Below are 20,135 nucleotides of genomic sequence, written 5' to 3'. Positions count from 1 at the left end.
AGGCCCCACAAGTTTTCATTGTCGATTTTTTGATGACACTTAATATCTCTTCTGTTGAAGGATAACGTGACATGGGAGGAATGTGCCCAGCTCACTAAAATTTAGAAAGTATGAAAAAAAAACCCTCTCCTTTTTACTATTTTTGCTATTTTTGGTGTTGCCTCTGCACTTACTAATATTAATATCAACTTCGTAAGAATGAGACTTTAAGATTAACAGCAGTTTGGGCATTTTTCTTTGAAGGACATCAGTTAACAATATTTTGGAGGGTTACTGGGGAAAAAACCCCCCAAAAAAACAGTATTTTGGAAATAAGAAGGGAGACAAGTAAAGAAATCAGCTGGCTACGTAGATCAGTCTGTCATTCGAAAGCTAAATTCTTGACCAAGGGAAGGCTAGATGAAGGCAGGGAAACTTTGATTTTTTACTTGAGTCATCTTCCAAATATTTTAATCATCTGTAAACGGTGTCCTTCTCTCTCTGCCACCGCTCTCTATATTGTAAAAAATAAAAGTCTAATAAAAGCATAACAATGAGCAAGGCTGCATGGGTCATAGAGAAGGGTAGGGACCTTCATAAAGAAAAAGCAAGCAAGGAAAAACGAGAGTAAAAAACCTGTAAGAGTAATAACAATTCACTCAATTGTTCATTTTTCTTGATGCAGTCCAAACCCTGGAGGAGGGGGATCACTTGGGCTACTGGAGTTGATATTCTGCCTTGGACTGTCTAGTTCAACTTGCTTTCCACAGTTCAACCTCAGAGCACTCACTAAGCTAACAAGCCCGCTCTGCCCACTGCACTGACATGGGGGGGGGGGAGGCTGGGCAGCACAGTGCTGTACTAAAATGCAGTCATATCAGAGGATTCTTAGCAGCAGCTCAGGGTGGTGACAAAGCCATGCAGGTGGCCACCTCCCGAGTAGTGAGGTCGTCCAGTCTTTTGTAAATCTCAGTTGAGTCTCTTAAACTCAAACACAACTTTCATCCTCCGAGCAGGCACCCACACTCCTTTGCTGGGCCACAGGTAAAACTGGCATCCAATTCTTGTTCTGTTGAATAAAATGAGAAGCGAAAAATAGCAAAGTGACAGTGATTTGCCCAGCTTTTCAGTGACTCTCTTGCAGGCCTCCAGGATGAGAATTCAGGTCTCTTTTCAGTCCATCAGCGCCTTTCTTAGCTAGGAATGTGAGGATAAAAAGATATCGGAGAATTTACACCATTATCTTGAGCACATTCGCTCTAACAGCATGGTGAATGCTTTGCTGGGAGTGTGAAAGGGCACCGAATTACTGCACCGTTCGGATTGCTTGCAGACTAGAATGCCTGCTGTTGGTTGCTGTCGGCCTCGGGAGCTTTCCAAAACCAGAGGAAGGACCACACACTTCACCGTTGCAGTCGGATCATAACCTTTCTGCATTTGTTATTTGCCCTCCTGTCTTCCAACTGCTTCCATTACACCCGCAAGGTCGAGAATGGGACCTGGATGCAAATGGGGTGGCTTGGTTACCAGCAGCAGCACCTGGTTATGATTCTGGAAAGCCTGGGCTGAGCTCAGCTGTAAGCATTCCGAGTTAGAATCCTGGCAGGCAAGGATGGAGAAGACATTCCTGTCCCAACCCACGGTGGCATTGTCTTTGCAGCGTCAACTGGAATGACCTCTCTGACTTGACGCAGACGCATTAGCTCCTGTTGCTTGCAGATCCTATGGAGTCAGATTAGATGTTCTAGTAAACAGGATGTTCTCCATCAAATGCACGAACTGGCTGTGGGCACATCGTAAATGCCCGAGTGGCTTGCCAGCTCTGCATTGCAGTCCACACTGTTTGACTCTGGTCACCATCCTCAATAGAACCGGAATCTTGCTTACTTCCTAAAAGATAATCATAAAAGTAAAACCACAGCCTCGGGGAATCAGGTATTCCAGAGAGGCTTGCTAGGTTTTGCAGAATTAAAAAAAAACACAGGGGATCTTGTCCTGTAATCACTTTAGACTCTTAACATGAGTTAAGGAGCAAGCATTGAGAGTTTTAGTAACATATATTCACTTCCTGCTTACCATGCCCCTAGCATTGCGTCCAGCGCCTTGTAAAGATTACTCTTCTTTTTTCGGTTGTGCCGATAGGCCTGTGTTGATATCATCTTTATTTTGTAGGTGAGCAAATATACAAAGGTTAAGTAAATTGTTTTAGAACAAATAACCAGTGGGTAATAGAGTCACAATTACATTTCAGGCAGCCTGACCTCAGAGTTTATTTGCCGAATTATTATGCTACACTCCAAAAACCGTAACAGCAGTGCTAAGTGGTCCATTAGGACAGAAAAGAAGCCAGATATAGAAATGCAGGCGTATTTCAAAGGATGCATCCCTGAAGGAACAACAAGTGAGGCGATGTGCTACAACGGTTACAGATTTAGGCTTGGCAATCGGTACTACCACTTGCTACGTGACCTGGGGATATTGCGTAATTTAGCCAGTCATTGGTCCCCCCCCCACCCCCCGTTCTACAAGTGGGGACAATGGAGGTTTTCCTAAGACAAGATCACAAGGAGTAAGAGAGCTTGATGTGTGTGGATGTTTAGCCATAGGTCTAGTCTGTAGACGTGCTTGATAAAAGGTAGCGGTCATTGTTATTGAGTTTAAAAGCCAGCGGAAGGTGGGGGCAAACAATGAGTGAAACTCAAAAAGGAAAAAAAAAAAAAAGAAGCTTCACAGTGGTCAAGAACTGTATGAGAAGACACCCAGAGGTGGTAAGCCGTTTAACCCATCTTCACTGTTAGTATTTGTGCCATATTTTGTGAAAGAAGTTACAGTCAAAGTTTGTGAGTAGATGAGTCTGTGTCCAAACGTTGTGGTGACAGTGTTGGCTGAGCTAGTTTTGTTTTAGGTCTCTGCAGTTGTGTTTGTCGGGTGTTGCCTAAGCATCTTCCTCAGGGCGCTTGGCTTGCTTGAATTAGGCACAGTGGTGATCTAGAGGGGAGTTCATTCTGAGCAAATGTATCAGTTGCCACTGTGTAAGATTAGTGATCAGGGGTAAGGGGGAGGGGGCATTCAGGAACCTACAGCCACCATCCACATGGGTAACAGCCAAGCCAGACAAAAGCTACATGACCTCATATAAAGTGCCATTTATAAGAAGTGTGAAGGTCATGTGGTCAGAGTTAAGACATCTTGGAGCAGGAAGGCTATCTAAGAATGTTGCATTCAGAGAGAAAAATTAAGTAATTATTCTTTTTCTGTTTCATGCAGCATACTCTTTATTTGTTAAAATTGAACAATATCCCTAAAGGGACAAATAAAAATGTAAGACACTTAAGCTCATGACCAAGGTTGTCCGCGCCAGATGACAGGAAAGTAGTGTGGCCAGGGCTGAAAAGGAGTGACTTCAGAGGGCCCTGAACTGTGTACATGCTGGAGTATTTGTGTGCATATGCGTGTGTGTGTGTGTGTGTGTGTGTGTGTGTGTGTGTGTGTGTGTGTGTGTAAAGCAGAGAAGGGAGATAGATTCAATGAAGCCACAGTGGAAAGAAGATCAGTTAACAGGATCAATTACCCAGAGACCCCCAAATCCATCTTCGGGGTACTACTGGCAGCTTCAAGTTTAAGTAGAGAAAGGGTAAGGGAAGGAAAAAGGTGTGTATCTGCATAGATGCATATTCATGGATGAAAGCACTGTGTTGAGGGTAAATGTCTACTTCTGGGTGTCTCCTTCAGTGACTCTCCGCCTTATTATTTATTTATTTATTTATTTATTTATTTATTTATTTATTTATTTATTTATTTTTTGAGACAGACTCTCTCACTAAACCTGGACATCCCAGTTTAGCTTGGCCAGTGAGCGACAGGGATCCCTATCCTCCTCGTTCCACCGAAGTATGACAGATATTTACTACTGAAACTAACTGTTTTATGTGATGCTCGGGGATTGAACTCAGGTCCTCAGATTTGCACAGCAAGCACTTTACCAACTAGACCAGCTCCCCAGCCTAACATATTGAAATATTTTAAATCACATGACAAATCGCTACTGCTTTGAGTTTTCCAGGGTCCAGCGATGAAAGAGTTAAGATTTGGCACAGAAGATGCCTCCCTGATGGGTGGCCACAAATCATTACTGTTATTTTCCTACTCAGCTAACGGCAGTAACTCTACAGAGCTCCTTCTTAATCTATCCCTATGGCCAACCACAGGGCTACCCATGTCTGCAGTTGGAATGTCTGCATGACATTGTTCTGCGTGGTGCAGGGAAACCCCTTTGTGATATGTTGAAGCTATGAGATTGAATAGATAAGTTCCCAGCTAGGAACTTAATGGTTTTTTTTTAAAAGATGATAATCTCTGCTTAAAGGTTAAAGTCTCCCAGTAACTTATAAGGAGGCAAGAAGGCTAACAGGTTATCAAGAATCAACACATGTGTAGTGTGTTTTGGAAAACTCCATCCCATTGAATACAAACAAATGGTCATCTGTAATCAGATAGTCCCGAGCTGCTGGGACACAATGCTGCCACAGAATCTTATTTCAAGGCAAAGGAAAATTAAATAGGGGGGGGGAATCTCTTCAATAGAATCCTTTAATTGGCATTGTGTTTCGTGTTTGTGCTGAATAAATATTTACCCTACAACCCTGCATGTGCCGGGGATGAGTCATTGAATTAAATAAGGTCCACAGAGATAAGTCTTATCAGCCTTGCAGTTGTAAATTCGGTCTGTTCGGAGCCTCTCAGAGCTACACTTGAAGATTTTGAATGTGCACTTCTGTAGATGTGAAGGGAGGTTATAGGTGGGCAGCATTTCATCCTCTTTGGAGACTCAAGCATCATGTAGATGAACTAAGAGAAGACATCTGTGTGTGTGTGTGTGTGTGTGTGTGTGTGTGTGTGTGTGTGTGTGTGTGTGTGTATGCACTTTCTGCACTTTCACACATATGGGAAGATGCACACCCTTTTGTGTACATAGTAGCAAAGTGATCAACATTGTGTGTCTGTTTCTATAGCTCCCTACCTTTCTGATTATTGCTTTGGACTCACTGGACCTAGACCTCTCCAGTTGGCTTGACTGGCTAACCACCAGTGAACCCCAGGGAGGTTCCTGTCTCTGTCTTCCTAGAGCTGGGATTATAGGAACATAAAGTCATGCTCAGTTTTCTTATATGGGTGCTAGGGATTCTAATTCAGTTTCACATATTTGTACAGAAAGCACATTACCCATCCTTCCATCTCCCCAGCCCAAATGTTGTTTTCTCTATGTTTGATTTCTTACACTTCTGAGGATCAAATGCAAATCTTCGTACAGGGTAGGTAATTGCTCTGACATTGAGCCACATCCCCGGAAATGGGAGAAAATAATCTTAGTGTGTAAAGCTGCTCCTGAAATGAGGTACCATCACCCATTGTCCACCATCCAAGAATTCTGTTTTGCATTTCATAAATGGACATACCACTTTAGTCTAAGTCTTAATTTTGGTAAGGGTTTTTTTTTCAAAGACATCCAAGTCTGTACCTTAGAGAAAGGAGGTAAGGGATATAAAGAATGAAGAGACAGCTCCCAAGATAGCTGTGGTAGTACCGATGGATCTCTGTTGAGGCCAGCCTAGTCTACAGAGTGAGTTCCAGAACAGCCAAGGCTACACAGAGAAACCCTGTCTCAAGAGAGCAAGGAGAGGGAGAGAGGGAAGCAGGGAAGGAGAGGAAGGGGGAGGGAAAGAGCAAGGGAGGGAGGCAGGGAAGGGGGGGAGAGAGAGAGAGAGAGAGAGATCCTAAAATATTTCCAACACATATAATAGTATATCTAGTTAGTGAGCCCCAGTCCAAGGCCAAGTTGAGTCAGAGACGGGTGTTCCCTTGAAACCGTCTTAGTGTGCAATGTAATTCAATCCATTCATAAAAGGAGAACCATGGATACAACGACACTCAAGTATGTGGTGTAAAATGAAGGACCACGACCCCACCCCCACCCCCATCCCCACCATTGTAAGCAAATTCTGGAGTCCCATGCTTGCTTGGCATCTCCAACTGCTTACCTCTTACATACAACAACTCTTCCCAGGATGGTTACCACCTCATTACCAATGAGACATCCCACCCCGGAGGAGAGAGCAGTCTGAAGGCCTCAGATCCTCTTCCCTGGACATCAGCGTCACTGGACATTGTTGGCCACACCCTCCTCCACGATGCCAAACTTTTCCTGGTTCACATCATTCTCTGCTAGCTTTTGCTCGTTGCGTTAGTTTTCCATGTTTGTTTTTGGTGACAAGGTCTCACTGTGTAACCCACGCTAGTCTTGAACACAAGATTTCCCCTTCCTCAGCTTCACAAACACTGGGTATAAGTGTGCAGGACCATGGCTGTCTCCCTTCACCTCCTGACACTTTAACCTGGTCCGTAAACTTCCAGGTGCAATCGTCCCCTTGGCCTGGACTTGACCATTTGGAATTCTGTTGGATTTGGTTCTAGCCTTCTCTCCCACTTGTCTCTCTATTTGATCTTACTAATCCTGTGGTCATCATTTTGAGTTCTGCCTACCCTGGCGCTCACCTCACAGAACATCTGTCTTCTGCTCTTGTGATGTCTAGGCACTCTGACCCACTTATAGCTCCTTAAATGGACCATGCTTTTTCCTACTCCAGGGCCTTTGCACATGGTGTTTTTGACTTCTAATTCACTCAGTCACTCTCTCTTTCTCCCTCCTAAAGATAACTGAAATGTTTAGGTTTAGCCTGTTTAAACACTATGCCTGGGACACCTTCCATAAGCCTTAGTTAGTTAGTTAGTTAGTTAGTTAGTTAGTTAGTTAGTTAGTTAGTTGCTTGCTTTCTTGCTTGTTTGTTTTGCTTTCCAGAAAGTTAAGCACATTACTAAAATGATCCACTCTGGATATACCCTTCGTCCATTTAAATTCTTGCTCAAAATTGTTCAAGCGCCCACGGTGTGGCTGTTAATTAGAAAGCATGTCTGAAACACTTCAGTGTTTCAAAGATGAAGTGAGTACATATCGTCGGTTCTCAGCACTGAGCACATAACAACTGCTCAAGAACTGTTATTACTACAGTGACTCGAGTAACTGATTCTTTAATGATGTCTGTCTGCTCCATTAGACTCCCAGCTCTATGGAAACAGGACTCACTGTCTTGGTGACTGCCTCTTCCTTGAGCCCAGCGGAACACCTGGCACTTGTCAGGACCTAATAAATGGATGCATAAATAGATGGGTGAGGGATTCATGACTTCATGGAACAATACATGTCATGCATGCAGGAAGGTCCGGGGCCTGCATTAGTGTGTGTAGGTGTTCAAGGAATGAGACTATTTATAGCTCCATGTATCAAGGGACTTGCATTAGGAGGCAGCCTTTTCCCGGACACAGTGGGTGGGTAAACTTTGAATGTACAGTGACTACTGGGCCGATGAGAGATGAAGATTAATGGACCAAGTAAATGGCAGGAGGATTATCTTAGTTTGCCAACCACTTAAAAATAGTTTGCTGATAATTGTTCCCGTCCACCCTCAAGAATGGCTTTGGTTTGACTTTTTGCTTTTGTATGAACGCTGGAAAAACTTCTTGCACTGTTTTAGATGTCAGCCAATATCAGTAGTGGGAAAACGGGGAATGCTTATTAAGCATTTATTAAAAAAAATAAAAGTCAGGTTGTTGGGGGCTTTGGGTACTGGTGAGAGTACTTTTATTTTGAAAAGCATTAGGAGCTGAACAGGAAAGTCTAGAGACTAAGGTGTGACCGAAAGATCCATCCTGTATCTAAGTAGAGGGCGGGACAAAGAAAAAGGGTGGTGGCTATTGTTGCCATAGTAACACAGGTCAGGCAGGGAGGCCTGCGCCTGTTCACACATCAGAAGCATATGGCTTCAGTCAGATTTAGAAGTTAAACTGGTCAAGATTGCATCTGAGTTGCAAAACGTGTACGGATTTATATGTGTTTAGAAGAGTCACAAGATTTTCCAAGGTCAACTGCTGTAACTCAACTCTCTGTCAAATTCTTCTCTGTGCTCATTAGAAAACTCCAGTTCAGTAGATAATGTGGTTTGTCCTGTGTCACACTAATAACTGGCGGCCATGTGAATGTATGTTTTGGCTACCCATTCCATTTTGAGAAAAATTTCCACGTATTATTATTGTTATTTCATCAAGAAATTCTCTTGGCTCGAATGCCCCTCCCCTGGTACAATAGGTCATTGGTAATCAGTTTCACCAGGGCTCTGAGCCCTGAAGAAAGTTTCCATTTCTGTATGGGGGAAGTTAGGTAGGAATGATTTAGTAGTCTCACTGAGTTGTGGGTCGCCTAGAGGGTTAAGTGATGCAATCATTTATTTAGAGATGATATCTCACAGCAGCCAAGATGACCTTGAAACTCCTGATCTCCATGCCTTTATTTCCCGAACACTGGAATTACAGGCTTGAACTCTGACACTACAGTGTCTAGAGGGCATCACCCTCATAGAGCGTAGCACCACCCAGGGTATGCTCCCCCACCCCCTCACCCCCCCACCTTGTGCCTAGGGACTGTGATCCCCATCTGCAATTATCCTATGTCCTATCCTCAGACTGTAGGAAACTCCGATTAAATTTAAAGAATCACTGCTTTGGTTCCAACCATCTCCACCCCAGCTGGCTCTGAGACAGTCCTAAGCTTTAGAGTCTTCATCTGAAAATCCAAGATGGCTGCATGAACTCCATGAGGGCTAGATGAGAGAAAATGGCAAGGCAGAGCTGAATAAAGTTTACCCAAACCAACCATTTCCAAAGATAATCCTACAATGACACTATTAGAAGTGCCTTGTCATCCTCGTGGTAGTCTACTGAATGATCAGACAGCCTAGAGGTGACCATTATGTGAACAGGGGTTGAACTCTACAAAGGGTCTATTTCCTCACCCCTAATCAAACAGGGTCATTCAAGATTCCAGTAGGACTCTAGGAGAAGAGTCAGTCTTCAGGTGCAGGCTGTCTCCCAGATTCGAGAGAAAAGGCTGGCTCTTCACTGTGCCTTTCATGGTGTACAGTCACTTGGCAAGACACCAACACTATTGGCAGCTGAGGAGCCAGACACGGCATGGTCCATGTGTTGCTGAGAATTGCTATGACTTATTCCCAGGAAGTGACATCAGCCTGCGCTTTCTTTCTTCTGCCTCTTGTACCTTCATAGACTGGAAGACAGAGTCTGGGTTGACGAGGAGGAAGTTGCTCAGTATGACCGGGGTAATCCTGGGAATTAGGCCACATTTCCCAGCTGTCGGTCTCGTGATAGGCCAGCTCATACAAGTAGGTGACTTAAAGTAGAGTGTCCAATACTTTTATTCATGAAGAATTAATTAGGATGGACAGCAGATAATGTTCTTCCCCTCTCTGCGCCTTTGATCTTTACTTCAGGAATGTTAGAAGCATTATGTGCATGTTTAGGGCCATTACAACTAAGGGTGCTTGTGACCACACATGGCCTTGTTTGTGGGAGGTAGCTTCCCGTCTCAACTCTATCAATGTGGATATTTTCCCCGTTAGCAACATTATGAAGCACTGCTGATTGCCTCATAGGTGAGAGCTCCTGTGAGCTAGGGGGCAGCCATGTTAATTAGACCAGTGGCAAAGCTAAGAGAAGTTACAACTTCAAGCTTCTTCCCTGATGGAGCAGGAGCCTGAATCCCTGATGAAGCAGGAGCCTGAATCCCTGATGGAGCAGGAGCCTGAATCCCTGATGGAGCAGGAGCCTGAATCCCTGATGGAGCAGGAGCCTGAATCCCTGATAGAGCAGGAGCCTGAACAGTTGAAGTGGTCTCCAGCTGGTGCCAGGCTCCCTTTGACCAAGTCGTTCATACTACTAGTTGTCAACTCTTGAGAATACCACTCCCTTCCAGAGGGTGACCTTCCTATCTTCCACACAGTGCCTCATCTTTGCAGTACAGCTGACAATTATCCCTCGTTCCAGAGGATATTTGTGAATTGGGGCTCCTATCTGTGTGTCTTGGGACACACACACACACACACACACACACACACACACACACACCCCCTAAATGAGTCAAACAATGTGTTGTTGTTTTTCTCCAAATGTCTCAACGGAATGAAGAATGAAGACTTTTTACAGGAACGGTCTCCAAGGAGGCCGGAAGTAGAAAGAGATGGGACTGTGTTGGCCACAGCCTACACTGGTGCATCAGATGTGACCATTTAGGGACTCTATCTCCAAAGGATACTCCCTCAGGAGGCTAATTAATCTTCTTGGGTCCCAGCACAGAACATTATATACTGGTTGACACAATTGAGCCAACCCCTCAAACACAAAAGTCAACCACAAATGAACAAAACCTATTTAGTGAAGCATTTGGGAAGTAACGATCAGGAGTTTCCTGTGGTCTCCCCTGTGCCTGAGTCCCTCCCTAGGTGTCAGGGGCTAAGGAAGTCTAACTATTCTCCAACACATGATTAATTGCCTCATTGTGGGGCCAAGCAATGTATAATTCCTTGTGTTGGGGCCTGAGAAGATTAATTTGCCTCCTGTGGGAGTATCCTTTGGAGATATAGGACGAGTTGATTCATCTTAGAGAGAGTTGCTATCAACACACTTTGTCAGCCTACCTACCCCTATATCGAAAATGTACCTAAAGGCTACCGGCTATGTCACTGCAGTTTCCCTGCAGCAGATACATCTGGCCTGAGGCATCTGTCCACAGAACTGAAATGGCAAAGCATCGTCCTAAAATAACTGAGGTGAAGAATTTAAAAAATGCACCAATTGCCAGATATGCGAGCCGAAATATTTCCCAAGGCCTTGAGTTTCCCTCTATTCACTGGGGAAGGGGAAATGCCATTTGGCTCCTGGTGATGGACACACAGTTCTTCCTGACATGTGTATCTCAGCCTTCATCAGGTGGCATCCCGACCCTGATTCTCTGGTGCTGTCCGCAGCTCTGTCATGGCTGCCCTCTACCCTTCACGAACCATTGGGGTGATAACCATTGCCATCACGACCATTGTACCTTCATTCTTTCAATTCTTTCCCATCCTCCTTTGCCCTATTATTTTTGCAGAGTCGGAATCTCAGGAGCCTCTTCCTGGCTTTTAATCTCATTTGCGTCTCAGGAAATTCTGAAAGCGGTAAGGGAGAAAAATACAATGATCTGCACTCCGGAAACACAGGGGTCAATAGGAGATTTAGTGGAGGACCCGGGTCACAGTAATGCTCCTAGACCAAAATCCAAATCTCCCATTTCAACCTGTGGCTCTTTTCACAGGTACATATGGGCATAGACTACCACAGGGAGTGGGCTGGGGAGTGGGGATAGAGCCTGCTGCCTTACCATGTTGTTCAGCCCCATCTAGCACCCATGTTAAAGCCATTCTGTAATCTCAATCCTGGTGACAGGCAGATTCTGTGGCTTGATGACCAGCCAGCTGAGTCAGTGGACAAGCTCCAGGTTCACTGAGAGACCTGCCTCATAAAATGAGGTGGAGAGCATGCACGCACGCACACAAAGTCAGAAAGAAAGGATTTATACCAAGCCCTTTTTGTTTAGTTTTGTTTCGAGATTTACTTGGTTTGGGATTATTGCTCTGAATTTCAAATAAACCAATGATTAATTGGTTACAAGAAAGCCTCCTTTTGCATCTCCAGCTTTATATAGAGAGCTAAAAAACATGTCTAATGGGATACTAATATCATATATGTTTTACACCATAACACGGTTTTATAAAAATAAAACTGATATTTTCATAATACTTACAAGTCCTAGCCTATTAATACAGTCAAAGGATCAATTGAATGGTTTTATTTGAATAGAATTAACATAAAAAATAGGTGAGGAGAGAATGGGGTAGACTTGAAAATACCAAAAAGTGCATTGAATGTAGCAAAAGCGAGGTGAATTCTCTGATCGCTTTTATGGTACAGTCTGTGTAGTGGATCATATTGAAGGGATCCCTCTGTGCATATGTATTTGTGTGGGGTATGCATACGCCATGCTGCATCCATGGAAGCTAGAGAACCACCTCAGGTGTCCAGCCTTAACCTGTTTGAGTCAGGGTCTCTTCAGTGTTCACTGCTCTGTGCGCCAGGCTGGCTGGCCAGGAGCTTTCGGAGGTTCTGTGCATTTCCTTCCAGATCTGTCCATAGCAGCACTGAATTTATAGATGGTGCTCTTGCCTGGCTTTATGTGGATGCTGTGTTTGCAAAATCCCTGCTCACCTGTTTGTGTAGCAAGCATTTTTCGCACTAGGTTGTCTCTCCGGCCTAATAGCATCTCTTACTAAACTGTCTGTCTCTTTTTCTTGCTTTCTTTCTTTAGCCTCATTTTCTCCCCTCTTTCCTTCACCCCACTCTTTATCATGTCTAGAGGAGCTTTACCCCCAAACCTTTGTATTACTCACATTAACATCTCAAAACACTACCTCCCCTAATCCTCAGAGACATGTTTGTCTCCCCAGGATAGGCAATGCTTCTTCCTCAGTTTGTCCCCTCCGTGCCCTCCCCTTACCCGTCCCCTCCTGTCCCCTCTATTGCAAATGTCATTGAGTGATGGGACTTTCATGACAGGGGTTGGCAGTTCTTTCCACCTTTCCTGAATCAATCGCTGGGTCTCTGAAGCATCATCTTTCCTTTCAGGCAAAGCCACTCAAACCTGAAGAAATGAAATCGTCAAGGACTGTCACGCTCTACTTTGTGCTTATTGTGATTTGTTCCTCAGAAGCTACATGGAGCAGGCCAGCAGAGCCCATTGTCCATCCTTTGGTGAGTAAAGTCAAGTCTGCAGTCAGTCATTTCCTTGTCTCAGCTCTTTGATTTCCTGGTAAGGTCCATACCAGAAAACAGTTCTAAGCTGTGGGGTAGGAGGGGATTTCAAGACAGTGCTGCAATTGTAACTATGTTACAGGATTTTCACTAGTTGTAGCCGGTATTAACTGGGCTACGACTTTTTTTTCTTTTCTTTTCTTTTCTTTTCTTTCTTTTTTTTAATTAACTTGAGTATTTCTTATTTACATTTCGAATGTATTCCCTTTCCCAGTTTCTGGGCCAACATCCCCCTAACCCCCCCCTCCCTATCCTCCCTCCATTACCATCCTCCCCCCAACAATCATGTTCACTGGGGGTTCAGTCTTATCAGGACAAAGGGCTTCCCCTTCCACTGGTGCTCTTACTAGTCTATTCATTGCTACCTATGAGGCCAGAGTCCAGGGTCAATCCATGTATAGTCTTTGGGTAGTGGCTTAGTCCCTGGAAGCTCTGGTTGGTTGGCATTGTTGTACATATGGGGTCTCGAGCCCCTTCAAGCTCTTCCAGTCCTTTCTCTGATTCCTTCAACGGGGGTCCCGTTCTCAGTTCAGTGGTTTGCTGCTGGCATTCGCCTATGTATTTGCTGTATTCTGGCAGACTTTTTGCAATCTGAAACCATCAGTATCCAGAGAGATCACCCAAGCCAGTTTCCTTCACTAGAGGACCATCTCCACGTCCAGGGAGGCTGTATGTAGCCAAGAAAAGTTCTAAATGCAAATCAACCCAAAATTGTAAATTAGCTTAAACCCATCAGATTTAGAAATGATGTAAGTTGATTGCAAGTTTCTTCACGGTAAACGTTGTGGGTGACAACATCGTGTTGGCATCTCTGAAAGGCTGGAGACACCTGATTGGTTGAGGCTTCACACTGAAGCTGGCTTTGATAAAGTAACACTCTTCAAAAGCCATTTGTCTTTGTGTGCGTATCACAGTCAAAGGTTAACAAGCCCTGAGGACCTTAGGTAGTGTCTAAGACTCTCCCTCGGGAATAATGAAAGTCCTTTGTCTTGAGAAGTCGGGAGGCATTCAGCTACGTAGGGAAGGTGATGGTATATTGCTTCATGTGGGATTCTTTATCATGCTTCTTTATACACTAGAGGCAAGGCCCACTGCAAGCTGGGAGATCAGACATATAGTTTTGCATTTTAGTCTCTTCACCTATAGAATCATGCTAATAGTACCAATTTCCTATGATTCTTATGAGAATTAAGTTGGTTTATATTTATAACAGGCATCAGGGGGAAAAAAGTATGTTTCAGAATTTTTTTCCCTTGTATTGAACTTAATCTGAGAGGACTGGACTGTGATTCAGGGAGTATAATTTATTCACATTTAGTAGGTTCGAAGTACTTGGTCTTATTATCAGGGTTCTATGTTTATCACTGTGTTCATCAGCTTTCTCGATGGTGTAACCTAAGTCTGATGTGAACAACTCGGATTTAAAAGCTTTGATTTCGACTCATGGTTTTAGAGGCCTCAGTCCATGGAGGGATCACATGACGCAAAGTTTGCATTCACAGTAGCTGTGGCACAGAGTGATGGAGATGCTGGTGTCTGGCTGCTTCTCTTCTCTCCCTTTACCCTTTATTTGTTTTTGTTCCATCCCCTTGGATGCCCTAGCATAAGGGTGAGGCCAAGCACACCAGGGTGAGTCTGTTCTCAGGCAGTCCTCTCTAGAAATGCCTCTACAGACACGCCCAGAGCTGTGCTTCGACCTCCCAGGCGACCCTTGACATGGTCAAGTTGACAGTGAAGACTCACCATCTCCAGGATTGTATGCGCTTTCTTCCTTTTCCTGTTTTAGGGTCTAGGTTTTCTTTGTCTGTTTCATTTTCCACTCTCATGATCTGAAGAATGTGCACAATATGTCTCTTCTTGTCAGCCCTGGCTTATGGAGTACAACCTAGACAGGAGAATGAACCAGCCTGCTCATTCTATCAAAGAGGAAACATTTGCACCTGTTCTGTAGGGGTTATTCAGAAGACGTGGTGTGATTTCCACATTGAGGTTAATCTATCCTCTCTTTCAGAAGTGACCCCAGTGATCACATATGTCTAACCTTGGCATCACACCTCGATTGGTGTCTGGCCCTGACCCACACAAGCTTCAGAGTCTTCATTAATTTTTCCTATATCTCTGAACCTATGCCCTCTCACATCCCTTCTCTGGCTTGTTGTAAGGATCACACACATGTGCTTTCACCAAGGGCCTCTGACTCGGTCCTTAGAGTTGATGTATGCTGCTAGCCATCTGTGAGGAATCTTGGTAAGATAATTATCCAACTTAGAAGCAGAAGGTTAGCTTAGCATTCTAGGCTACAAAAGGAGGAGTGAGTGGAAGGCTCTGGTGATGGGACTGAGAGGTGGGACAGCTGGCGTCCCTGGTGAGCATCTTGTTTGCCATGTGTCCCCTTAGACTTTCGAGTGTACCTTTCAAGCTGGGGAGATGACTCAGTTGCTGGATCATTCTTGCTGTGCAAGAGTGAGGACTCAAGTCTGTTCTTCAGCATCCCTGTAAAAGAGTCAGAGGTACGAGTATATATTTCATCCCACGCCAGAGATGATGAAGACAGCAGGATCCCTGGTGCTCAAGTCCAGCTGGCCTAGCCAAATTGGTGAGCTCTAGGTTAAAAAGAGAGACCCTATATCAAAACCAAGGCAGAAAAAAAAACTGAAGAAGGCATCTAAAGTTAACCTCTGGCTGTCACACATGCACATGTATGAGTACACACACACACACACACACACACACACACACACACACACACAAACACACACACAACTCTTATTTCTAGTTGATTACCCTCCCCAACTCCAGACCACTAAAATTATTTAGAAAGCCATCTTTCGTGAAGGGTGGGACTCTTCCTGGAATTGGTGACCTTGTCTCTTCCGACTGCCATCAGGAAATCCCCAACTGAAGGGAGCTGTGGCTCGGAGCCTCATCTGGAGAACTTTGTCTGAAGTGTGTAGACTGATTCAAGTGAGCTGTTTAGTCTAATCTGAAAACACCTCGAAGCTTTGTGATCCGAGTCCATTTCCCCTTCTTAGCTATTGTAGCCAGAGAGCAAAATGTAGTAGGAAAAGCGAGTGTCAGAGTCTCACAGTTACCCAGGCTAGAACTTTCCGAGGACTCAGGATGGCAAGGCTGGTCCGTGGGAACCCAGAGCAGTGGGACACAAGAGCACACACCATCGCTGTGGACTACATTAGGCACATTGTACACCTCTCTGCACAGGTTACTGTTTAGAATGTAGAAATCAGAGCTTAGGAGACGTGGATAGCTCTTCGAGTTAATAGTAGGAGGGGGCGGTGCGAGTCAGCTCATGCTATGACTCTAGTCTCTGCCTGTTCAGATCAAGGTCCTAAGACCTGACAGCCCAGTTTTGTACAGTACTGTACAGCAGAGAGGGGGAGGGAGAGAACAGGATGTGAGAGGTGTACTTTACAAAGATGAGTCTAGAAACTGCCAGATGTTACTTTAAAGCATCAATTCTCAACCTGGAGCTTGAGACACATTTAAAGGCCCGAGCTGCTCTTTCACAGGGGTTCGCTAAAACCATTGGAAACCATATTTACATTATGATTCATAACAATAGCAAAATTACAGTTACGAAGTGGCAAGGAAATAATTTTATGGTTGGTGGGTCACCACAACATGAGGAACTGTACTAAAGGGTCATAGCATTAGGAAGGTCGTGCTAGTGCTATAAACATTTGAGAAGGTTGTGACTCCCATAAGGCACCTTTACACATGGGAGGCACTGGTCATCAAGGCTCCCAAGCTGTAGTTGAGCTTAGTCAAACTGTGGGAAGGAAAGGAAAAATTCTGTCCTCGAAAAGCCTTAAGATACTCTGCATTAGATGTGAAATGTACTTGGATTTTTAACACATCATAGCTAATCATGTTTGTCTGTGTTCCTCAAACACACCACAGAACTTACATAGGTGGCTAGCCTCTCCTAGTCTCCAGGGAGGATGGGGACAGGACTGCAGGGCCAGAACCTTCCTTCTACCTGGGCACAGGGCCAAGCCGTAGGCAGGGCAAACTGAGAGGAACCACCCTATACATCAACTATGTGACTTCAGTTCCTGTATCCTTACATCCCCCTGGGACAACTCACAGCAGCGGAAGCAGCAATTGGGCTTTTGAAATTCCAGTCACTATCCATCATGTCTCTAGTTCTTCAAGAGCATTTGTGAACTCTCATGCACACAGAACGCTCCCTGCCCTTCCTCACTCCTTACACATTTTAATGTTCTCCTCAGCCAGTGTCTCTTAAGGACTTCAAGGAGAGGAACATAAAAAGCAGCTGGTAATTTCCCAAAATTATAGCTTAGAATGGAGAGAGAGACCAGCCAGGGAAACTGTTAGTTGAAAAAGGAGTAAGGGAGTTGGGTATGGTGGCACATGCCTTTAATCCCAGTACTCGGGAGGCAAAGGCAGGTAGATCTCTGGGTGGGAGGCTAGCCAGGGCTACACAGAGAAATCTTGTCTCTATAAAGGCCTAATAATTAAAAACTTAAAAGAGAAAAAAAAAGAAAGAAAGGGAGAGGAGGAGGAGGCAGATGCAGGAGACTTTGGAGGGATGCATCAGGCAAGAGAAGACTGGCTCCCTGGGAGGAGCAATGTGTCCCAGAATGTCACCTAAGCCATCATAGGCAAGGGCACACTTTGGAGTCAGGTTTGCCAAGTTCAAATTCCGAGTTCCAAAACACAGTGACCTTAGACAAAGTATTTGACTTCCTCTACCTGTGTTTTTTTGTTCGATTTTTGTTTTTTGTTCTTGTTTTTTTAATCATTGAAATGTGAGTGGCCACAGCACCTTTGACTGTCCTGGTGGAGAGTGTGTAATATATCTTAGGAATATTGCTATAGCTGAGTGAGTGTGAGAGTGAACGAACCAGGAAACCACAGTGGACCTGGCTGATGAGGGTAAGCTTAGTGTCGTGTGGCATTCAGAGATGTGTGCAGTTCATAGGAAAGGCCATATCAGTGTATGTAGGGTCATCAAAGACATGGGGCTTGTTCACTGAACCTTAGATGTGAGTATGGGGGCAGGGAGGGGAGTTTGCTCTGTGTGGGTATCCCAGGAGTCTCCCTGCAGGCAAGAGGCAACAAGAAAGGCCATGACAGTAAAGGGGAAGGCTTGTTACCAGCTATTGGGTGGGGACTGATCCCATTAGCAGAGCGGACTACTCATTACAGATTGATGTTGGAGAGGACAGACTTGAGAAGAACCAGGTGGCACTGTAGAGACTGAAAAGTCTCCGAAGCAGTGTGGCCTCTGACTCTAAATAGTGCTTACTGTGGCACAGAAGCTTTCCATTTTCTGCCCACAGTAACCACAGTAAATACTGTGACCTTTGCAGTGACCTGGTAGAGCAGGCTGTACCTATCCCCTGCCACAGAATAGGGGAAGAAGCACGCTGGTTGATTAACTTATTAAGGTCCCACTACTATTGATGGTGGAACTAAGGTTGCAGCTTAGTATCAGTAGAGTCCATCTCTCTCTCTCTCTCTCTCTCTCTCTCTCTCTCTCTCTCTCTCTCGTGTGTGTGTGTGTGTGTGTGTGTGTGTGTGTGTGTGTGTCTGTGTCTGTGTCTGTGTCTGTGTCTGTGTGTGTATGTCTGTGTGTCTGTGTGTGTTCAGATGCACAGACCTGCATGTATGGGAGACAGAGGAAGATGTTTGGTATCCTGCTCAGCCACTCCCTGTTTTACTTTCTTGAGACAGAAGCCCTAGCTAAACTTAAAGCTAGACTGGGAACCAGCAAACCCCAGCCATCCTTCTCTCTCTGCTCCCCGCAGTGCTGGGATTATATGTCTAGGAGGTCATGCCCAACTTTTTTTGAACTCAGGTACTCATGCTTGTTTTTTTTTTTCCGGAGCTGGGGACCGAACCCAGGGCCTTGAGCTCGCTAGGCAAGCGCTCTACCGCTGAGCTAAATCCCCAACCCACTCATGCTTGTTTTTTATCCATTGTTCTAGTTTGTTTCCCAAAGCCACTTGTGGAGGGAAGGATTTACTTCATCTTACGGTTTATGGTCCACTGTGGGAAGCCAAGGCAGGGATTTAGAGACTGAAGCACTGCTTTCTGGTGCGTTCCCTTTGACATGGCCACTCAGCTACCTTTCTTACGTAGCACAGGCTGACTGCCTGCAGTGGTCCTGCCCACAGGGGTCTTGACTCTCCTACATCAATCAGCCATTGAGACAGGACCACAGGCCAATCTGAACTGAGATTCCTTCTTCCCAAGTGTGTCAATATGAATATATGAATAGCCATCATACCTGTGTCCAAGCCTTTGTTTTTAATCACTGTAAATTATATTAAAATTTACTTAGAGCTTACCATATGCCATTTTGTAGTCTACACAAGTCTTGTAATAATCCTATGATGTCGACATTGCCCTTATTCCCACTTTTCAGAAAAGAAAGTAAGGCTTAACAAATATCAGTAACTTCTGTACAGTCGCAGAGCTAGAAAAGGCCCAGGTATACATGTAGATGGTCTGACTGCAGGAGCCATCTAGAATCTAGAAGAAAAGACCCAGAGGAAAAACTATTATGTCTAAGTAGATAATGGCTAAGCAGTCTGAACCACAGTATAAAAAAAAAAAAAAAAAACCCTGAGGCTGTCCAAACTGAATGCTGGGAAAAGGTAGAGAGATTGATTCATGTTACAGACCACTGGCCCTGTTTAGGGTTCAAGTCTCAAGTAGAGAGCATAGGAGATTGGTGTCTGTTTCTAGACAGTGCTCACAGACCAGGGATGTCAAGGGATGTCTTCCACTGCTGGATCTAGAGGCTGGTTCATACAAGCACACTCCTGTGGTGTTTTCCTCAGATCTGCATCTGTGTTCTGGTGTGATGCTGACCTTCCCATGAGTAGAAAGCCAAGAAAGAAGGGTTCCCCAGTATCCACTGACACACTTCTAATTGTTCTTTCAGATTCTCCAAGAACATGAACTAGCAGGGGAAGAGCTACTGAGGCCAAAAAGAGCAGGTATGCAAACTTTTCACTAAAACTCACAGTTCATAAATCCACTTTATAAATGGTGTGTGTTATAACTAGAATTGATCCTCCCCCCATCTTTCATGGAGGATATTAAACTTGAGCCTTATATATGTTGCAGGAAAATACTCTCTTTTCCTTTTTAAATCTCTATCTATCTATCTATATCTATCTGTTTATGTATCTATCCATTAATCTATCTATCTATCTATCTATCTATCTATCTATCTATCTATCATCTATCTATCTAGTGCATGTGTGCATGTGCTTGTGCATGCATGTATATGTGTAAGTTAGAGGTGACATTCAGCAGAAGCTGTCTACCTTGATTGAGCAGATAAGGTTTCT

General features: G+C 44.5%; 1 protein-coding gene across 15 annotated transcripts in view; it reads left to right on the top strand.

The window, feature by feature from the left end:
* The window catches only part of Adgrf5 (adhesion G protein-coupled receptor F5), a 106,375-nt gene that overhangs the window by 29,273 nt on the left and 56,967 nt on the right, over positions 1-20,135 (top strand). For all 15 annotated transcript variants that reach the window (XM_087564716.1, XM_087564706.1, XM_087564709.1 and 12 more), the window contains 2 exon segments: positions 12,604-12,729; positions 19,724-19,778. In XM_087564716.1, the coding sequence (XP_087420842.1) occupies positions 12,628-12,729; positions 19,724-19,778 (157 nt within the window). In that variant the 5' untranslated portion in view covers positions 12,604-12,627.

This window comes from Rattus norvegicus, chromosome 9, assembly GCF_021556685.1.
Source record: "Rattus norvegicus strain SHRSP/BbbUtx chromosome 9, alternate assembly SHRSP_T2T, whole genome shotgun sequence".
Taxonomy (NCBI): domain Eukaryota; kingdom Metazoa; phylum Chordata; class Mammalia; order Rodentia; family Muridae; genus Rattus; species Rattus norvegicus.
The sequence above is the reverse complement of the archived record's forward strand: the minus strand, read 5'-3'. Positions and strand labels throughout refer to the sequence as shown.